Source organism: Cyclopterus lumpus, chromosome 21 (genome assembly GCF_009769545.1).
Source record: "Cyclopterus lumpus isolate fCycLum1 chromosome 21, fCycLum1.pri, whole genome shotgun sequence".
Lineage (NCBI taxonomy): Eukaryota > Metazoa > Chordata > Actinopteri > Perciformes > Cyclopteridae > Cyclopterus > Cyclopterus lumpus.
In genome coordinates, this window is record NC_046986.1 from 19,103,194 (window position 1) to 19,122,353 (window position 19,160).

The 19,160-nt window shown below is 43.9% G+C and overlaps 1 protein-coding gene across 1 annotated transcript in view; it reads right to left on the bottom strand.

The window, feature by feature from the left end:
* LOC117750193 (striated muscle preferentially expressed protein kinase-like) overlaps positions 1–19,160 on the bottom strand; it is a 35,597-nt gene that overhangs the window by 11,126 nt on the left and 5,311 nt on the right. Inside the window, 29 exon segments of the mRNA XM_034561250.1 lie at positions 78–146; positions 287–329; positions 710–862; positions 1,003–1,029; positions 1,114–1,286; positions 1,478–1,555; positions 1,677–1,734; positions 1,888–2,088; positions 2,217–2,313; positions 2,453–2,621; positions 2,780–2,892; positions 2,980–3,152; positions 3,505–3,628; positions 3,730–3,936; positions 4,149–4,253; positions 4,368–4,487; positions 4,867–5,096; positions 5,209–5,398; positions 6,171–6,329; positions 6,445–6,705; positions 6,915–7,090; positions 8,890–8,978; positions 9,191–9,274; positions 9,276–9,358; positions 10,378–10,560; positions 10,674–10,817; positions 10,994–12,543; positions 12,722–12,794; positions 13,213–13,296. Of these exon segments, the coding sequence (XP_034417141.1) occupies positions 78–146; positions 287–329; positions 710–862; positions 1,003–1,029; positions 1,114–1,286; positions 1,478–1,555; positions 1,677–1,734; positions 1,888–2,088; positions 2,217–2,313; positions 2,453–2,621; positions 2,780–2,892; positions 2,980–3,152; positions 3,505–3,628; positions 3,730–3,936; positions 4,149–4,253; positions 4,368–4,487; positions 4,867–5,096; positions 5,209–5,398; positions 6,171–6,329; positions 6,445–6,705; positions 6,915–7,090; positions 8,890–8,978; positions 9,191–9,274; positions 9,276–9,358; positions 10,378–10,560; positions 10,674–10,817; positions 10,994–12,543; positions 12,722–12,794; positions 13,213–13,296 (5,216 nt within the window).

Sequence of the window (19,160 nt, forward strand, 5' to 3'; positions counted from 1 at the left end):
AAATTGTGACCATTTAATTAATTACAGCATTCTGGGTGTAATGCTAAATAGAACAGAACAGGAAAGAAAAGCCTCACCTGCCATTTTCTGCGAGACACAAACTTCCTCAGGGACTCTGTGCTGATGGTCTTCCCCTTGCTAAGAGTCTGTACAGTAAATAGATATTAATGTAATAAAAGGAATGAGTAATGAGACCTTGTTCAGTATCAACAAATACAAATGAATAGCAGAACGAGGCTGTGGAGGATTAACACTGTGATGGGAAGTACCACAGGCCTGGTCTTACCTTGAACCAGGGGTGACGGAGACATCCTTGAGTATCAGGTCTCCTATAGAAAAGAACATGACATATTTATGTTTACATTTCTTCTATTATCTATCTTATTAAACTGTGCAGTCTTGAATGAGAAGCACCAGAGGAAGAAGAGAGTTACAGACAGGATCAAGAGAATAATGGAATATCCAACCAAATGTTTGTCTGATAAGACTAATTTATCATCATCATCATCATCATCATCATCATCATCATCTCATTAATTTAGTTTTTTTATTTACTTGATATGGAAAAATGCCAGTGAGGAAAATGTGGTGAAAGCTGTGACATCTTCTAGAGTTGGTTAAACAGCAGAAACTAACACATTATATTTAAAAAAACTATATTCAAATATCTACACACATTTGACATAGATGCTCCAGCAGTGTTACTCACAGCCTGTCTGCTACCAGAAGCTTTATGATGAAGCCTTTTGCCTCTCGACAAAGGTCAGCGAACATGCTCTCCTCGAAGGCCACGTTATAGTTCCTGATGTTCAGCACGGAGCTGCGGTCGTTCTCTCCAGCAAATGGAGAAACTCCTGTCAGACTGATACCAGAAACAACCATGTACATTTTAATGACAAGCCTATGAACCAGAAACCCACATAGAAAACTCACACTGATATTCAGCAGTCTGCAATACATTTAATAATGAAAATAAAAAATAAATAAAGAAAATGTACCCACCACAGATATGCAATGACTCCAATTGACCTATGAGAATGAAGAAGAGAATTATTTAAAAAAAAAGGTGTTGTATGAAGGCAAAATAAACAGTAAATCCAAGAGATACTCTACCAGATGTCGGTTGCTTTTGAGACAGGGGTCTGACTGACAATTTCTGGTGCCACAAATTCCGGTGTGCCATATTTGCAGTATTGAGCCTCATCGGGTGTGATCTGCACCGCGTTGCCGAAGTCACAGATTCGTATCTGATCACCCTGGGAGTCCGCCATGAGGATGTTATCAGGCTGAGGAAAGAATTTAATTAATGTAATTAATGTTCTGCTATCAGAATACTCCTACTAGTATAATCATTTGCTAAATGTTTAAACAAAAACTGTTCCAGTGCAAAAAAAATTATAATATGTACAGTATATATTTGATATATCCAAAGGAAGATGATGAAAGAGTGGGAGGGGGAAGATCCATGAGTATCTACCTTAATGTCAAGGTGGATAATGTTTTGATGATGAAGGTAGTCCACGCCCTCAAGCAGTTGTCTTACACATGAGCGTACCTGGTGATTCCAAAACACAAACATACCAATATTAAAGTGCATGTATTTGATCATTACAGTGAAATGGATGTCAAAATGTGTGATTATCGTTAGATTTGCTGTGCAGGCATAAAACACTTACATCAGACTCCATCACTGTAGATTTCTTTGTAAATCTGTCAAGCAGCTCCTCGTGGCATCTTTAAAGATGAGTTAAGGCTATTCTTTCTGGGACTTTAGATGCATTATACAGCTTTGCTATACATTCACGGTGTGTAAGCATGTATACTAAGAAAAACATTTTCATGAAAAGCTCCTGTGTACTCTGTGTTTTAACTTCTTAGCAAGGATACATTTCAGTGACGAGGACGACGGCATTCTTTTTCTCAAAGGCATCCTGAAAGAAAAGGATCCTCTCATGGTCCAGCTTGGAGAGCAGGTTCATCTCTCTCCGGGCCAACACCTTCTTCTTCACCCGTGTTGAGATGAACTTTGCAGCATACTCCATTTTGCCAGCCTTCTGGGTCACGCGTTTCACATAGGAAAACGCACCTCTGGAGGAGAAATATCACTATTTAACTCTACTTAATTACATAAAAACTGGTTCCCATGCAGACAATGGTTGTCTTGTATCATTATATTGAATCAAGGGATGGGAGATGTGGGTATAAAAATGCCTTACCTTCCAATTTCCTTGTGAATGTCATAGTTGTCAGTCAGTCTCCGCATCTTCCTTTGGATCGTCTCCTCGTCATCCATTGGATCTTCTTTGCGCTTGGCTGCAGTAATGTGCACGTTTTAATAGGACAAAGAGAACTCTGACTCCAAATAATTCAAAGTTCCTTCACTTATCTTGTTAGCCATGCAGCCAAGGGACTGTGAGGACGTTTTTATGGCTCCGATAGATTGACCTCTCACCTTCATGAATAGTGAGTTCAGCTTTACAGGACACAGATCCTGCCAAGTTCCTGGCAGTGCAGGTGTAAACCCCGGAGTCTTCTGGACGGGCGTTCAGGACCACCAGGGAACATTCATTATCATCATACACAAATGTGTAATGACTGCTCTCCGACAGCAGGACGTCATTCTGAAAGCAAAATACTGCAAGTTTTGGCATTGGTTCTTCTGAGATGTAAAAAAAGCAAAGCTATCTGTTATTGTTCATTTCTATTTTAAAATGTGTACCCTACTGTATAGTTGGGTTTATCTTGGTGATGACTTTTGACTGCTAAAATGGGTAATAACCTTGAACCAGAGGATGTCGGGAATGGGTTTGCCCTCCACCACCACAGCAAAGCGAGGGGTCTCCCCTGCACACACATCCAAGTCCTCCATGATGGTTTCAAATGTTGGTGGAGCTGTGGACGGAGATGCGAAGGTACAAAACCTTAAGTGACATTAGCTGTACGGCTGAATGGATGGGCAAATCAATCCACCGCGCACACCTGCCATCTCCACGTCGAAGGTGCAGTTGTCGCTGCCATACTTGTTGGACGCCACGAACACCATCTCTCCGATGTCGGCACTCTTGACTTTGAGCAGCTTCAGCGTCTGCTGGTCATCGTCGGGCATGGTCATCTCGTACAGGCCTGGCTTGCTGGAGAGGACCACTCCCCTCCTGTGGAGAAGGGTTTATATGTTGAATGTTTTTATGGAACAGGTGGGAGAACAGCGCGACAGCACTATGCTCTTGCTCTCGTGGAAGTCAGGTCACAATAACAGACTTTGGGTCCACAAGGTGGCATCCTTTCCATCAGATACCGCTTGACTTAACTAATTGTGTGCCGACAACACGGATGTTACATTGGAAAACTCAAAATACAAGTGCAGTGTTCAATGAGATTAAAATAAAAAGTTGAAATCGAGACAATGCCTATATATATTAGACTGTATATATGCTGGAGAAGATATCACAGGAAAAGGAATTCATGTAAAAATAGAAGATGTTAACAGATACTTGACACAGATACCTCTTCCAGAGGACTGCAGCGTTGACATGATTGAGGGTGACAGTGATGGTGACAGACTGGTTTTCCATCACATGTACAATATCTGGCTTATCCACAATCACTGGAGCCTCCTGAAGATAGGGACCTAAAAGTAAATGTACAGACAGATAATATTTAAGAAATGGTTCAACCATCCACACTGATGGATGGATAGACGGACGGATGTTCTGAAAAACCTGAATGCACCTCGGTCCAGGAGCTGCACCGGGTCGGTGGTAGGCGAGGGCTTGCTGAAGGCTTTGGAGGTGATGGTGAGGACCCTGAAAGCATAGCGCACACCTTTGGAGAGGGTGGTGATGGTGTAGGGGGTCTCCTTCAGGCCAGAAGCTATGATGGTCCACTGGATGGAGCCCAGTGCTTGTTGTTGGATGGCATACATCAGGGAGCTGGGATCTGAAAAGAATAAAGGGTTTCATGCTAAATACTACACCACAGTGTTGAAAAGACGTCTTTTCTGTCCACAAAAACACAACAATTTTGTTCTAGGAAGCTTGCAATGACACCCTTTTTTTTAAATAATGTTGTCTATATTTTGTCATTTTTCTAATGTGGTGTCCTTATTTGATCTGGTAAACAAAACCAATCTGAATATTATTCTTTCCTACCAATGGAAGGGTCCAGCCTCCTTGGTTTCTTCCAGCTCAAGGTGATGGTTTTACCAGTGATGGATTCTATCATTGGAGTCCCATCAGGAGGGTCCGGGAGGATATCTGAAAATGATGAATTTAGAGGTCCATAAATGTTTCTGATCTGCCTTATTTTTGCCTGAGCAAATGGGATCATACGCATGGTTCTTGTCGACCAAAAAATAGAATGAAAATCACCTGTAACATAGAGATGCGCATAGCAGGTGGCCTTGCCAACTTTGTTGGAGATGACACTCTTGTAGACGCCAGCGTGGGCGTGGAACACGGAGCGGACGACCAGGCTGTGGACGTCACGAACTACAGGAGGAAGCAGAGGAGAAAGGGTAGGAGGAACACTGGCCTGTTGGCGTCTCCATGCCACTTAGCTGACCGTACCAATGGCAACTTAATGCAGTCCCTGCCCACAAAATGAGACTGTTGACCTGAAAAATTGCATAAAATGTCTGAAAGCAAGGTGGAAGTAGCGTAATATTGTCACAGTGCCGCATGTCCGAATTTGACTGTGTTTTCTACAACTTCTTTTTCATTTTCACGGTGATTAACATATTCATTTTACTCTTAACTTTCAATAAAAAAGACAAATTGTAGGAATCTGAAAGTGTTGCCTTGTGAAGGCTTGGCTGCGTCGATGGGCCTGAACATTTGGCTGAATGTTATTCCGTTCTGAAACCCTTACACTGTGTCATCTTTCTGTCCTCGGTGCTCTCAATCCTTTTGCCGTTGTGGAACCAGACGATGGTGGGGTAGGGCAAACCCGCCACTTTGCATTTGAGCACAGCCTCCTTGCCCTCGATCACGTCCAGGTCATAAAGGGGTTTGATGAAGTCAGGCATAGTGAAGCGCTCCACCTCGTTCTCTGGAACCTCCGGCTCCTCTGGGATCGACGGCATCTTCTCCAGTTTAGCCCTGAAGGGAACAAAAGGTTTAAAAAAATGTAATTGTATTAACCATAATCTAGGATAGTCCGTGAGACACACGAGAGCTCTGAGGCAACACCCAAAGAATGAACTGCTCTTACATCTGTGAGGAGATGGCCGGCCGTGGTTCTTGTATGTAAAGTTCGGCGGAGCTCTCCGCCTCGCCGTGACTGTTGCAGGCGGTGACGGTGTAAAATCCCTCATCCTCATTGGTCACGTGAGAAATGAAAAGAGAGTGGCGGCCGCCCTCCCGAAGAACACGAATGTCCTCACTTTCAATAAGCGGATGGTCTAAAGGAAAATTTTTATATTTTCTTTAGTTATAAAGTGTGCTTTAAATAACAAGGGGGATATAAAACAGATCCATTCACAAAGGCTCGGATGTGAACATGTCAATCTCAGATTTTAATTTCAATAAATGTCTGTTAAGTCACAATCTGTCACCGGGTAACAGAATGGTAATTGATGGTGATTTAATAACAGACAATTCACTGATGAAAGTATTGTAATATTTATAATTTCTTGCAGTATTATAAACTGTGGCCACATTCCTGTAAGAAACGCTGTATTAAGTCACTGCTTATGCAAACCGAACATCTCCTGCTGCTGCAGCCTCACACTGCCTGCATTGGAAAGGTGAAACACGAGTTGACTTGTTTCATGAAGTAGTCACGGGGCAGTCAATGTCAAAAAAAAATGTTCCCGCCGTTTGCAGACTAACAATCAGATCACAGTTGCTCACAGAATCATGGAGAAAAGGCCAATAATGAAGGCCAATTATTGCCTGAACATTTGCTGTTTCCACCAGGAAAATAGGGCATTGCCAAGTCAACCTGGATTGCCAATTAAAGGTGTGCAAGAAGAAAAGTGATTCCTAATAAATCTTCCTGTTGACGTGGTCATGACGGCATATAGTTTGAGACACCGTTATGCTTGAATCTATGTCCACCATCCATTAGGGTTGGGTGATATGGCTTATAAATAGTATCTCGATATTTGTATCTATACCACAATACACAATATATAGTGTCCTGTGTGCAAGAACAATGAAGTACAATCCTACCAAAGTGGCTCCAGATGACCTTGGGAGACGGCGTCCCACTGACTTTGCAGTCAAACCGAGCGTTGCGCCCCTCAATCACTTCTAGAACGTCCAGCTTGCGAGTGAAGAGAGGCTCAATTGATGGGATGACTTTGAGCTTGCCACATGAAGTCACTTCCTCTGAAGAGTAAACAAAACATGTATTCAGAACAGCAGAAGAGACCAAAAGGAGTAATAGATGAATTCATTTTCATTTGAGTTCACACGTATTGTGATATTTCTTCTTGAGCCGTACCCTTAGCCGTGCTGAGCTTGCACACGTACGTCCCGCTGTCGTCCTCGTGTACGGAGTTGAGCAGCAGCCGGCACTTTCTTCCGTCAAAGTGCATTTTACAGTTGAGCAACGCCGGCTGGATCAGTTTCCCATCTGCGAGCCAGTCCACGTCGATGTCCTTTGGCCCGAGGACGTGACACTCAAACAGAACCGTCTCTCCGGCCTTGGCCGTGAGGTCCCTGACCGGGCGGAGGACGGCCAGGCCCGGCTCAACTGGTGCCGCTGGGTGGAAGTAAAGGACATTTTCTGAGGGGCGCTGTTAAGTGGTGCTTAAACGTTGGCCCAGTTACTGGTCGCAATCAATGTTTTCAGTCATTTAGGTGATGGTATCAATGTATATTCCCTAATTAACCCTTTAAGTACACTCGTGTGAGCAGACAGAGAGTGTTATGTGGACTAACGTACACCTGTGCATTTGAAAAGAAGCGTACCTTTTACCTCCAACTTTCCTTCACACTGCTTCGTCCCATACTCATTAATGATCTTACAGGTGTAAACCCCAGAGTCGGACCGCACCGCCGACTTGACGGTCATTTCAAAAGCGCCGTCTTCCGCCTCTCGTACGGCGTGACGCGGGCCGGTCTTCACCGTGACTCTGTCCCTCAGCCTGCAAAAAGAAGAGAGTTGAGGGAACAACTGTTGGCCGGTTTTAAAACAAGAGATGAATCACGCGTGCGCTTTTTTAAAACTGCATTCATGCGATGAAGGATGACCGAGCACACAAGCACAAGCTCTCATCTGACTGGTATGAAGGGGGTGGAGGGTGGGATACATTGTCCAGGACTGCCAATATTATGTTTGGCACATTCGTTTCTGCTATTGTCTCTCGAGAGTCATGACTAACTCCAGTGAGAGGACCTGCCTTTGTGATTCAGCCTATTCTTGTCGCCTACAGTATATTAAAGGGATAGTTCAGATTTTTGTTTTAAGTGTTGATGAGGCACTTATCCAGAGTCAGTGCACTACCTTTAGCAGATGAAGGTCGGCACGCCTCCAGTTTGGGCATGGAAGTTAAGCAATGTACAGCTGTGGGTGGGGTCCGCAAAACATAATTTAGACGCCTGAAAAATAGGCCCATCTAAAAAAAATGTGTTTTTTAGTTTTGACAGATTCCCCACAACATTTGAGTGGGATTCAGAGTTTTGTAATGAAGTAGCTGTAATCTTGAGACGCATGTATCATTTAAACTCGTCAACCCTTCTGCTGAGGGCCTGTGTCCATAAAGAAGTCTTTTTCTGAGCTCCAGCTGTTTTCAATTGTTCCCAATGAGTCGAGAGTGTGTGGCTCGGGGAAAAGCGCTGCACCCCGGTGTCTTTTAATTCTGAGTGCTCCACCTTTTTTGTGCGGCCGCGCTGCAAGTTGAAAATGGTGATGTCACTGTAGAAGGACAAACACTATCGTAATAAGGACCCAAGCGCCCATTCGTGAGGGATTGGCCCGGAGGGGCAATGGATGTTGCTGGTGAGTGTTTCTGTGCTTGTTCTAACGTTACACCGGCCAGATTGAGCGGTGACATGGTCATCCACAAAAAGAATGGAGCGAGCATCCTCGTTTCGGTGCTCACGGGGAACTAACAATTTCAAACAAATAGATAGAAGCCCATATAAATGATGAAGCAGCGATGCTAGTCTATCATACGACGGAGGTCAGAGTGTTGATGTGTTGTCCAGATAATGTGGTCATAGAAAAGATGCCTTGTTACTGATAAAGCAACGTGTTGCATGTTGCTCTCGTTCTTTTCTGCCGAATGGGGAAAAAACTGGCACGCCGTGCAGACTGGATGCCACCAGATCATCTGAGAAGTGTGAACAAATGATTGTTAATTCAACACCAAAGATGGTGCACTAGTGAGTATTAACAGCAGCAGGGTGTGTGTGTGTGAGATTAAGTCAAAATCCACAACAGTGGCCATGCCACTCGTGGAAATGAATGATGTGTCAGTTAACCAAGAGACGTTCCACGACAGAACGTACAAGGAAGTGTTCTGCAAACAGGACCCGACCCTTTGAGGAAGGGCAATCAGATGTGGCTCTTCTGTTGCATCGCATGTGAATACCAGAGAGCTCATTGGCTCCGACAGACATTTGTGTTCCTGTGCCCCGAGCAGCTCAATGGTAAGCGGTTGAAAGCATGCTATTCTCCTCCTTTTCCTATTCAGACTCTTTCTGTCTGCCTGGAGATTGCTAAGCAGTAAACATTAATCTTCCACTTCCTTTAACAGATGCAATGAAGCAGCGTGCTCTACACACACTCCGCAGTCATACGAGCATGCCCACGGATTGTGATACGGATAAAGCCTCTTCCATGTCCCATGCAAGCGATAATGTGGTTTGATGAAGTGGGGGGCGAGGGGGGAAGGGGGGGGGGTGGGGGGGGGGGGGGGGGGGGGGGGGGACGACGACCTACCAATAGAGCATGGGTTTGGGTTGTCCACTTATTCGGACAGACATGGTGACTTCCTGTCCTTCAATGACAGCTTGATCACTCATTGTCACCTGTGTGAAATGCAATGTAAGTTAGAATTTCACCTGCATGTTTTATTCCACAGACGTGTTGATGGGATGACCACACAGGGCACAACACGTCCAGACAGAAGAATTATCATCGATAGAGTCAGAAATACAGTTGAGTGTGTGTCACTGGTGAAAATATTAAAGTAATTCTCTGAAGGGGAAAGTCAATTAGACCGAGTTCTGTGCAGGCTCACCAGGAATGCAGGGGCTTTCCTGAATCGGGTGTCAATAGTGCGCCTGAGCTCCGGCCCTCCGAAATCCATGCTTTCCTCCAGGGGGGCTGAGATACTCCTCATCAGACGTAATCGGGCTGCTGATGTCCCTCGGCACACCCAGGTTCCCTTTCGGCTCATGCACAGACTCTGTAAAAGCAACGAGGTCACACTACGTGCCGGGGTTTACCACGTGACAGTCCTGCTTGCAAACAATTCAGCTCAGAAAGAACACGGGAGTTGGAGGAGTTAAAACATAATTAGAGTGTGAGTGATGTCAAATGTGAAATCCAAACAATAGTGGATTCAGTGGGTGGAGCGAGTGAGCGTCGGTGGGCAATTTATAGGTTCAGTTTCGACTCTGAGTTACTATGGTAACTATAAGTGAGGTTGTTCAGCTGGAATATATGGCACAGGCGTCTCAGCGAGATAATGAAAAGGGAGCAGGAGAGAAATCAGCTGAAACACAATGCCCTGTTCGGGAAGAGATAAGCAAGATGCTTGATTGTTTAAAGGTGGAGAATAAGATATTATGAATGTCTAAATTATTGTTAGGTGCAATGGTCTATTTTTGAATATGTATGGTGTTTTTAAATCCATCTATGGGAAAGAAGTGTCCTCCATTTTTGACTATAATTCACTGCTGAAGAAATATCCTGCTTGATCTATTAAAATTAAGACAAATCAACATCATATTATTATGTAAATCAAGCAGGACGACAACATTTTTTGTAAAACAATGCTTTTTAAAAATGTTGCTTGAGTAGATATTAGTTATTATTAATATATGTTGTATTACTACTACTGCACCTATTTCAGTGGTGCAGTGGATGGGAGATTTTCTCCACCCCGAACACTGATTCTAGCTTAACAGGTTAGCCTTGGGCCATGGAAACCTCATCAACAACCAGCCGAGGGTTTTAGGTTGGAAAGGAGATGCAAACTCAATTTTGAATTGCTAATATCACAGATTTAATTGTGTTACATTTATAGCGCCTCTGATTCTTTCTTTTTTCAGTGTACCATTTCTCAGTTAATAACTGAATTTCATTTAACTTCATGTAAATAGGGAGAAATACTGGATATTTCAATGTTGATAACTAACAAAACAGAACTCTACTGCAGATACTCACTTCCATCTCACATGACTTCCCCAAAGTCAAACGTACCTGCTTTGACTATAAGAGTGGCACAGCTGGACGCCTTTCCCTCCTGATTAACGGCAGTTACGCAGTATTTTCCACCATCACTTATTCCAGCTGATTTGATGAGCAGGGTATGACGTTCCCCCTCCACTTTGACTGTGTAGTTTGCATTGCCGGTGATCTCTGTGTTTTCCCTCATCCAGGTAACTACAACGGAGAAGACGGAAAAGACACATCGTGTTCTTTTTGTATTGATTAGCTCAAATACACAATTCAAAATGACCCGCAATGTTTTTGGACGTTAAAACACAACATGGTACCTTCAGGAATTGGGGTGCCGGCAATGATGCATTTCAGTACCACATCTGCACCAGCAGCTGCTACAGTGTCCTGCAAGGGAAACTCAAATACAGGGGCCTCCATTGGGTCTTCTCCAGCAGAAACATAAGAATCATCCGACGAATCTGCACAGTTTGACAAAAGACAAGCCTGAAGTCATTTTTGCTCCCATGTGTACAAATTATAGGAAAATCCCCTCTAGTAGGGAATGAGTAATTGGTTGATTAAACATGAAAAGCAAGCAGACTGGATGTTCACACGACTACGGAAAGCTAAATGAAAGAAGCACAACAAATCTAACCTAACTCTGGAGACATGGGTCGAGGGCGACGGTTCTTTCCTTTGGTCTTCAGCTGTCGTCCCTCTTTGGCGCTACCAGTTATCGGCTGAGGCTCACTTGTCTTCACATGAACGTCCTCGTCCATCTTTTCGTCTTCAACAATAATGGCGGGGATTCTTATATTTGAGGCCGGTTTAAATAGATCTTTTTCCATCCTCTCCTCTGTTGGGGTGATTGGTGACATCCTCGGTGGTTTTGAGGGTGGCTGAGGAGGCATATCTTGCACAATGACCACCCTTTTTTGTACCAGTGGACTTTCGGGTCTATTTTTTCTTAATGCTACTTCTATTGACGTCTTTCTCCCCGAAGTCTCATCCTTTTGCGACGTTTGCAGAAGAGATTCTTGAATGTGCGGGGATTCTTGCAGTCGAGATACCCTTTGCACAAGCGGACTTGGAGGCCTTCGTTCAACCTTGCGTAATGTCAGTTCTGCAACATTTCTGCTCGGCGAGTCTTCCCGTTGTTGATGGTACAGTGCTGGTGATGATGATCTCTGAATGAGTTCCGTTACTGGACTGGCCCTACTTAATTCTCTCACTGATCGTTGTCCTGGTAAGTCGGATAACTGCATGGACTCTGGGGTGCCTGCAACTTCTCCAAATCGACTTACTGTCACACTTGTTGAACCAGTGCTTGCTGTCTTTTGGGGTTGGGATGTATACTGCTCTTGCCGCGCTTGTGGTTGTTGCTGCATTGGTTGTTGATTATGTTCCTTTTCCCTCTGCTCCTTTGCCCACTGGGCACGTTCCCTTTCTTGGAGCTTTTCAAGGACTTGTGGAGGAATAGGTTCAATCTTCCTGAAAGGCTGGTGCTGCTTGCTCTTTAGAGTGAGCTGTTCAGTTGAAAACGACTTCTTCATGTGAGGTCTACCAACAAGCTTTTTAATGCGCTGGAGCTCCTCAGTGAACTTGTTCTCAATGTCTTGAACTTTTTGGGAGTAGCGAGGTTTGTCCTCCAGCGAAGCGGCTCTATGTCTAAACATAGATCTTCGTTCAGCAGCATCCTCTTTCAAAGCCTCCCTGAGGTCTTCCCTGGAACTCTCTCGAGAGATGCCCAGCCGGCTTCCTCCATCATCTGAATCTACAGATCCAGCACGATTGAACCCTGCCCAGGATCCTCCCGAGATGGAACCTTCTGGAATATCGAGGCTTCGTCTCCGCTCTTCCAATCCACGGACCTTCTCAAAAACCTTTGAGCTCACCCTGGTAAGCTTTGGGGATGGTCTTAGGGTAAATTCTTTCCGGGAGTACTCACTCAGTGGTGTCTGTGGTTGGGAGTCCTGGGTGCTACCTTGGGTGACGGATTTTGTCTGCCTAACCTTTTCTTCAAACTCCCCAGGCACTGTGTCTTGGTAATCAGTTGGAGCAACTATTTTTTTCCGCAAGCTGAGAGGCGTTGTTGAACCAGAGCGACTTGGCATCGGAGAGGTGGAGGGGCGTTTGACGAGTCTTGGGGATCGGGGTGGGAGGGATTGTGGCGGAGATTCTCTTGAAAAGTTCTCTGACGGGCTCCTGAAATAAAGGATGTGAAGCAAAATCTGTTGGAATCGGTAGGTTGTTACTAATTCACAATCTGTTTTGTATTTTAGTATGGAATTTGAGTCCAATAATACAATTATTACACTGAGGTGTTTTTTTGTACTATTTATAAACTGCTTGGGTTATATGCATGGGGTTGTTTTTTTCTTGCCTGGTTGTGTTAGAGTGATCCTCATGTCCATGTGTTCTACTGTCATCTTCTGCACATGTGTCCATCACTGCATCTCATGTAAAGAGGAGATATGACATATTGTACAGGTAAGCCATCAGGTTGCTGCATTGATTATGAAACAAGGCAAATGTAAAGCTGGTCATGGTTTTGGTTATCAAGCATGCCAAAGCACTCTCGGCAGTCTCTTTTTCAGCCAAAGCAGGCAGCTGTTTTCACAGAAACAGCTGTTTAACCGACTGTTCATTACCTACCCAGCACCAAACCGAGACAAACAAACCGACTACATGGAGCAATTAGCAGCTAAAGAGCCATTGTTTCCAATACAGGTCTAAAAGGAGAGTGAATGCTCATATTCAGTAGACCCAAATGCTACTCCAAATAAATGCCAATGGTGTGCTAATAAAAGACGTATAAAAGAAAATTTATGATTGTCTGAGGGAGTTATTGCGAGCAGGAAACACGGTGGATACCTGTATGCACAGCCTGGTCCTCAACATCCCCATTATCTTCTTTGGTCTCAAATTGGTCACCTTCATCATCTGTTGTTTCGGAGTCTGAAAATATAAATATAATGTTATATATCAAAATAATTTCCAAGCAAATGAAAATAGTGCAAGTTAAACAGTAGTTGGAATAAAAGTGCAAAGAGATTCACTCGTAGTGACTCGTTTCTTTTACCACTTATGTTTCCATAAGGGCAGAAAAAGAAGAGAGTGTACACTGTTACCATAGGAACCAATAGACTACATTATCTTACTTACTTCAGCAGTTAATAGTGTTTAGTGAAAGGCAAATTGAACAATCCAATGACAAATACATGTTGAAGGTGACATTTCAATTGTCCCCGCTGTGGAGAAAAACAGGTAGAACAGTCTCAAATATATCATGATATGCATTTCAAAATCGGCATATCAAATATTAATCTCCTTTAGCTACAAGCATTAGCCCTCATCTCTATTTGATTATGACCGTCATTTAACTGAAATGTTGCACCCCTCGGGTCTCATTAGCATAGCGAAGTTAAATGAACAAAATTTGCTGCAGCTTAACAGTTGCTGAGTCTTTATGGTTCATCATTTTCTCATCGGTATCTACAAGTTGATATTAAGGAAGGAATACATTGGGGCAAAAATAAATCGAGATGTTTGAGTATTTCAGTTGAAAACTTTACTCTTTAAATTACATCCCGTTTAAACCTAAAACTTTGTTCCAGCTGTACCATCTGAAAGATGTGGAGATATTCCTCAGACTGAGAGAAAACAGTCATTGGTAGATCTCAAAATAGAAAGCGCTATTGAGTCATTGGCATCCCAGCGGCTCTCATGGGGTGTTTGCTTCACAGTAGGTGGAATTAAAATAAAAAAACAGAGGCTATCTGTTCCCTTGCAGTAAGCGAACACAATAGGATTATGTTGGTCATGTTGAACCCGATAGAGAAATACTGGGAATGTTGGTATGAATTCAGTAGAAAGACAAAAACCTGACATGTTGTGTATGTGGCAAGCTCATGATGTTCTATACTTATGATCTAAATCATATTTCAAAATAAAACTCTCTTAGACATTTTCAGTGCAATACTTTTCGCAGAATAGCACCTACAAGATGGAGATGTTTTCTATATGAGCATGTCATAAATGTCACCAGTCTGTTGTACACACTGTTTATGAGATATTTTTACACAGTCTTTACAAAATGAACAACTGCCTCCACAAAGCACTCACAAGCATCAGCAGATTATTTGTGATGCTGAACCAGTTGCAAAACCAAAACAATTACGCACATTAAAAAAAAACATTTCTATGATCAGAAAAGTTCATGTTGAAGTATTTATCTTGCTCCAATAGTCCGCCAGTCATTATATTAATTTTCCAACTTCCTGTCCATCTATTATCTTTAAACGCTCATAGATAGACAGGAGATAGACATACATCAATCGGGATCGAGACCGGGCCCCTTTTTCTGCGAGGCAACAGTGCTACACCCCTGTGCAGCCCTACTTTCCAACTTTCAGGACATAAGGATTTAAAGTTTGTACTTGGAAGTCAATTGTAAAATAAATTTTTTGGCCAAATTGCGCAACATGATAGACCGTGAAGTTGTAATTGGCTTCGAAGCCCAGAGCTCTACCTTGGGGCTTGATTCAACATGTTAGGTCTCAACAATAAACACAATTCTTTTTTGTGAGACACACAAGGTGGATGCCATTGCAATTGTAATTAGAGATGTAATTAAATCATATAAAACAACTTGAAACTACTGTGAAGGAAAGGTTTGGACTTTGTCTGAAAGAACGTCTAGTAGAGAGCATGCTCCAGAAGAGGAGGCTATTAGACATCACACGGCTAGTGCCTTGTCAGCGCTATGATGGCAGTGAGTGATTGCATTGGGGTATTACTGTATGTATATCACACAATAATCTCAGAATAGTGCAGCTCATAAACCTGGCACTGCAACCCGACAGAAAAAACACATAGCTCAAGTTACATCCTCCATAATGATATTTACACTCTATAAAAAAAATAGTGACTTTTATCTTCCAATCATCTTCTCGATTCTATTTTCACTTCTATTTTAAGACTCACTGTAACATTGGGATTAGAAAATGTTTCAGTAAATAATCAATAAAGAAGTCCATAATAATATACACACCCCCCCCCCCCCCCCCCCCCCCCCCCCCTCATATGAGCAACATTAGTCTGACAAACATCACAGGACATCGGCATTTTAGTGAAACTTGCATTGAATCTTTGAAGTTAGTTCAAAGCTCCGGCGGTGTCTTGAGCGTGGTGATTTCTAATCAAGAGTTCTGATGCTGATTGATATTATATTCCACAATAACAATGGTCGAAGCATGTCTCCCTTTTGATTAAGGATGTACAGAGCAGCTTCATCTCCTTTAAATATTTGTCATTGCATGTGACACACGGCCAGTTGAGAAAACACTGTGCTGGCAGTTGATGAGCCGTGATGTTGATCAAATGCTTCCGTCAACATATAACGTTGAATATTTTTGCAGGTTTTTTTTACGTTCTACATACAGCAAATGGATGTGATCAGTATTAAATAAATAGACCTAAGATTGACAAAGATAACGTGAAATAGCACTTGCCTGATTTTTTTTTTTTCTTTCTTCTGGATTATCTTTATGTCCCCTGTTGGTTTGTCCGCGAAAGGGATTTTTTGACTTGGCTTATGTTCAGCAGCAGGGTATTCCCCGAAATACGTTGGGGGTTCCGAGCCATTACTACACGCCTAAATCAGGACATTTTCTGGGAAAGAAAATCAGCCATCGTATGCCGACTACTTTGATGTCAAATATCCAACTTGTTATGCACTGCAAGTCTGCGGACGTGCAGGTAAAAGCATCTCAATCAAATGCAAAGAGAGAAAGAAAACGTGAAGCCGGCACTTTGGTCCGTTACATAACAAGTTGCAACCTCAAGAGAGTCAGCACTTCTTCTGAGAGGATCCGTTTCTGGAGCGCACGGAGCGCAGATCTCCATCCGCAGGTGGAAATGTCTGTTGAATGCATATCATCCACTCTGAGGGAGCCCCCCCCTGTCCACACAATAGCCAGCAACAGTGTAAGCATCTTCCCCCCGCTGTGTTCCACCCCACAGGCAGTGCACACCGATAGGCAGAAAAACCCAGTGGGTGTGATCCAGCCCTCTTGAGATCAGCGTCCTACAGCATTGGTTGACATCTTTCATCTTTCCCTTCCTCCCCATGTGTCCGTGTCTTGTTCTTCAGCCGGCATAACGAGCCGATGTTGTGTTGTCGGCGGAGGAGAGGGCGAGAGGGAGAGAACCGCTGCACGGGGGGGGGGGGGAACCCCTCGCTCCTCTGCATTGCTGGAACACTGGTCGCTCTCGCAGCACAATGTGTTTGCCATGCTGCCTACACTGACTACACAGAGCAAATCCCATTTCCCAAAAAAAGGATGTATTTAATGATCGTACACACTGCTACGCGCAGAAAAGATCAAATAGCTGTTTGTATTGTACATGTACACGACCAGCTGCTGCTAATACTTGATGCCTTTGGTGTCATCATTCTCGACTATTCTATTTATTTGAAGGACTCGGTATCAAAGAGCACTTTGCGTTCAAGGAAAAGGTAAAAGGCATTACAGCTCGCACATTTCATTTCACCACCTCAGTGCACAGAAATGGCCACGCTCAGAATTGACATTTCAATTGCCACAGCAGCCCGCTGTGCTCAGGACCAAATAGCATAGTGAACACGCTGAGAGATCGAATCTCACATATGGAGATTGTCATGAACCCAGGTCTAAAAAGGCACTACGTTCACAGCGGTATACTGTATGCGTAAAAGAGGTACATGAATAATAACTCATACTAAGTAAATCCTGGTTGCAGCTAGGGCTGCACGGTTATGGTCCAAATGAGAATCACGATTATTTGGATACATTTTGAGATCATGATGATTTAGATTAAATTAGATTATACTTTATTCATCCCCAGGGGGAAATTTCTTTACGCAGCAGCAAAACATTGTTTACAAATGTACAATACAATAACATAAAATAAAATAGCAAGACATAATACATTTAAGAATTTAAATAATAAAGGAAATGAAAATGTAAAAAAAAAAAAAAAAAAGATGTACAAAATTAAGTGTAAACAGTGACTCTAAAGTATAAAGTGACAGTGGTGCAAGGTTTATTGATGATCAGTTTGAGGAAGATTTGGCAAGGGGAGATTTATTATAAAGTCTAATAGCAGTGAGAAGGAATGTTCTCCTGTATCAGGAATGTTCTCCTGTATCAGGAATGTTCTCCTGTATCTGTCCTTGTGACAGCGGAGCTGAAGCAGTCTGTTGGATAACGTGGTCCAGGTTATCCAATATGGACAAACATTTCTTCAGTGTCGTCCTCTCCACCAGCTGTTCCGGATAGTCCTGTTTGAAGCCAATGATGGAGTCAGCCTTCTTCACCAGTTTAGTGAGTCGGTTGGTGTCACCGGCTCTGATGCTGCTCCCCCAGCAGACTACGGAAAAGTACAGCGCACTGGCCACCACAGACTGGTAGAACATGTCCGTATGTGTACATATTGTAAATCCCTCTGAGGTAAATTTGTAATTTGTGATATTGGGCTATACAAAATGAACTGAATTGAATTGAATTGAACATCTTGCTGCACACATCGAAAGATCGAAGTTTCCCCAAGAAAAAGAGTCGACTCCTGCCCTTCTTGCACACAGCGTTGATGTTGGCCTTCCAGTTCAGTCTGCTGTCGATGGAGACACCCAGGAACCTGTACTCCTCCACCATGTCCACATTCTCCTCCTCCATGTCCACATCCTCTCCCAGAACTCTCAGTGGTTGTGGAACTGTCGTCTTCCTCCTGAAGTCTACCATCATCCGTCTGGTTTTGGCCACGTTCAGAAGCAGGTGATTTATACCGGCCCGCTCCACAAAGTCATCCACTATTGCCCTGTGCACCTCCTCCTGTCCATCCTTAATACACCTGACCACTGCAGAGTCATCAGAGAACTTCTGCTGATGGCATGACCCCGAGTTGTACTGGAAGTCACTGGTGTACAGGGTGAACAGGAAGGGAAAGTTCCCTGTGGGGCTCCAACATCACAGTCAGTGATCCAGGAGATGGTGGACGTGTTGACCCCCACCACCGTACTCACTCAGCAGCAGTGGTTGGATGGTGTTGAATGCACTGGAGAAGTCAATGAAAGTGATTCTCACAGAGCCACCGGTTCCATCCAGGTGCGACTGAGCTGGTTGCAGCAGGTAGATGATGGGGTCATCCACTCCCACACGAGGCTGGTAAGAGAATTGCAGAGGGTCCAGTGATGATTTCACCTGCGGTCGAAAGTGAGCCAAGACCAGCCTCTCCAGCACCTTCATCACATGGGATGTGAGGGCAACTGGTCGGAGATCCCTGAGGTCAGATGAAGTTGACTTCTTTGGAACAGGGACCAGGCACAACGTCATTCACAGCACCGGGACATCTTCCTGTCTCAGGCTCAGGTTGTAGACCATCAGGTCCTGCAGCTTTGATTTGGTGGGGTCTCTCCAGCTGTCTTCTCACCTGGTCAGTCGTCACAGAGAATGGGGAGAGGGGGGAAGAAGCCTTTGTGCAGCTCAGCAGGGGGGACAGAGGGGGAGGTGTTTGGGAGGTATGTTGTGTATTGGAGACAGATGAGGGCTGTGAACTAAACCTATTGAAGAAGCAGTTTAGCTCGTTGGCCCTCTCTAGGGAGCCCCCTGGTTGTCTCCCTCCAACCTTGAAGCCAGTTATCTGCTTCATTCCGGTCCACACCTCCCTCACATTGTTCTGCTAGAGTTTGGCCTCCAGCTTCCTCCTGTAGGAGTCCTTGCCCTCCCTGAGCTTCACCTTCAGGTCGCACTGGACTCTCCTGAGCTTGTTCCTGTCCCCAG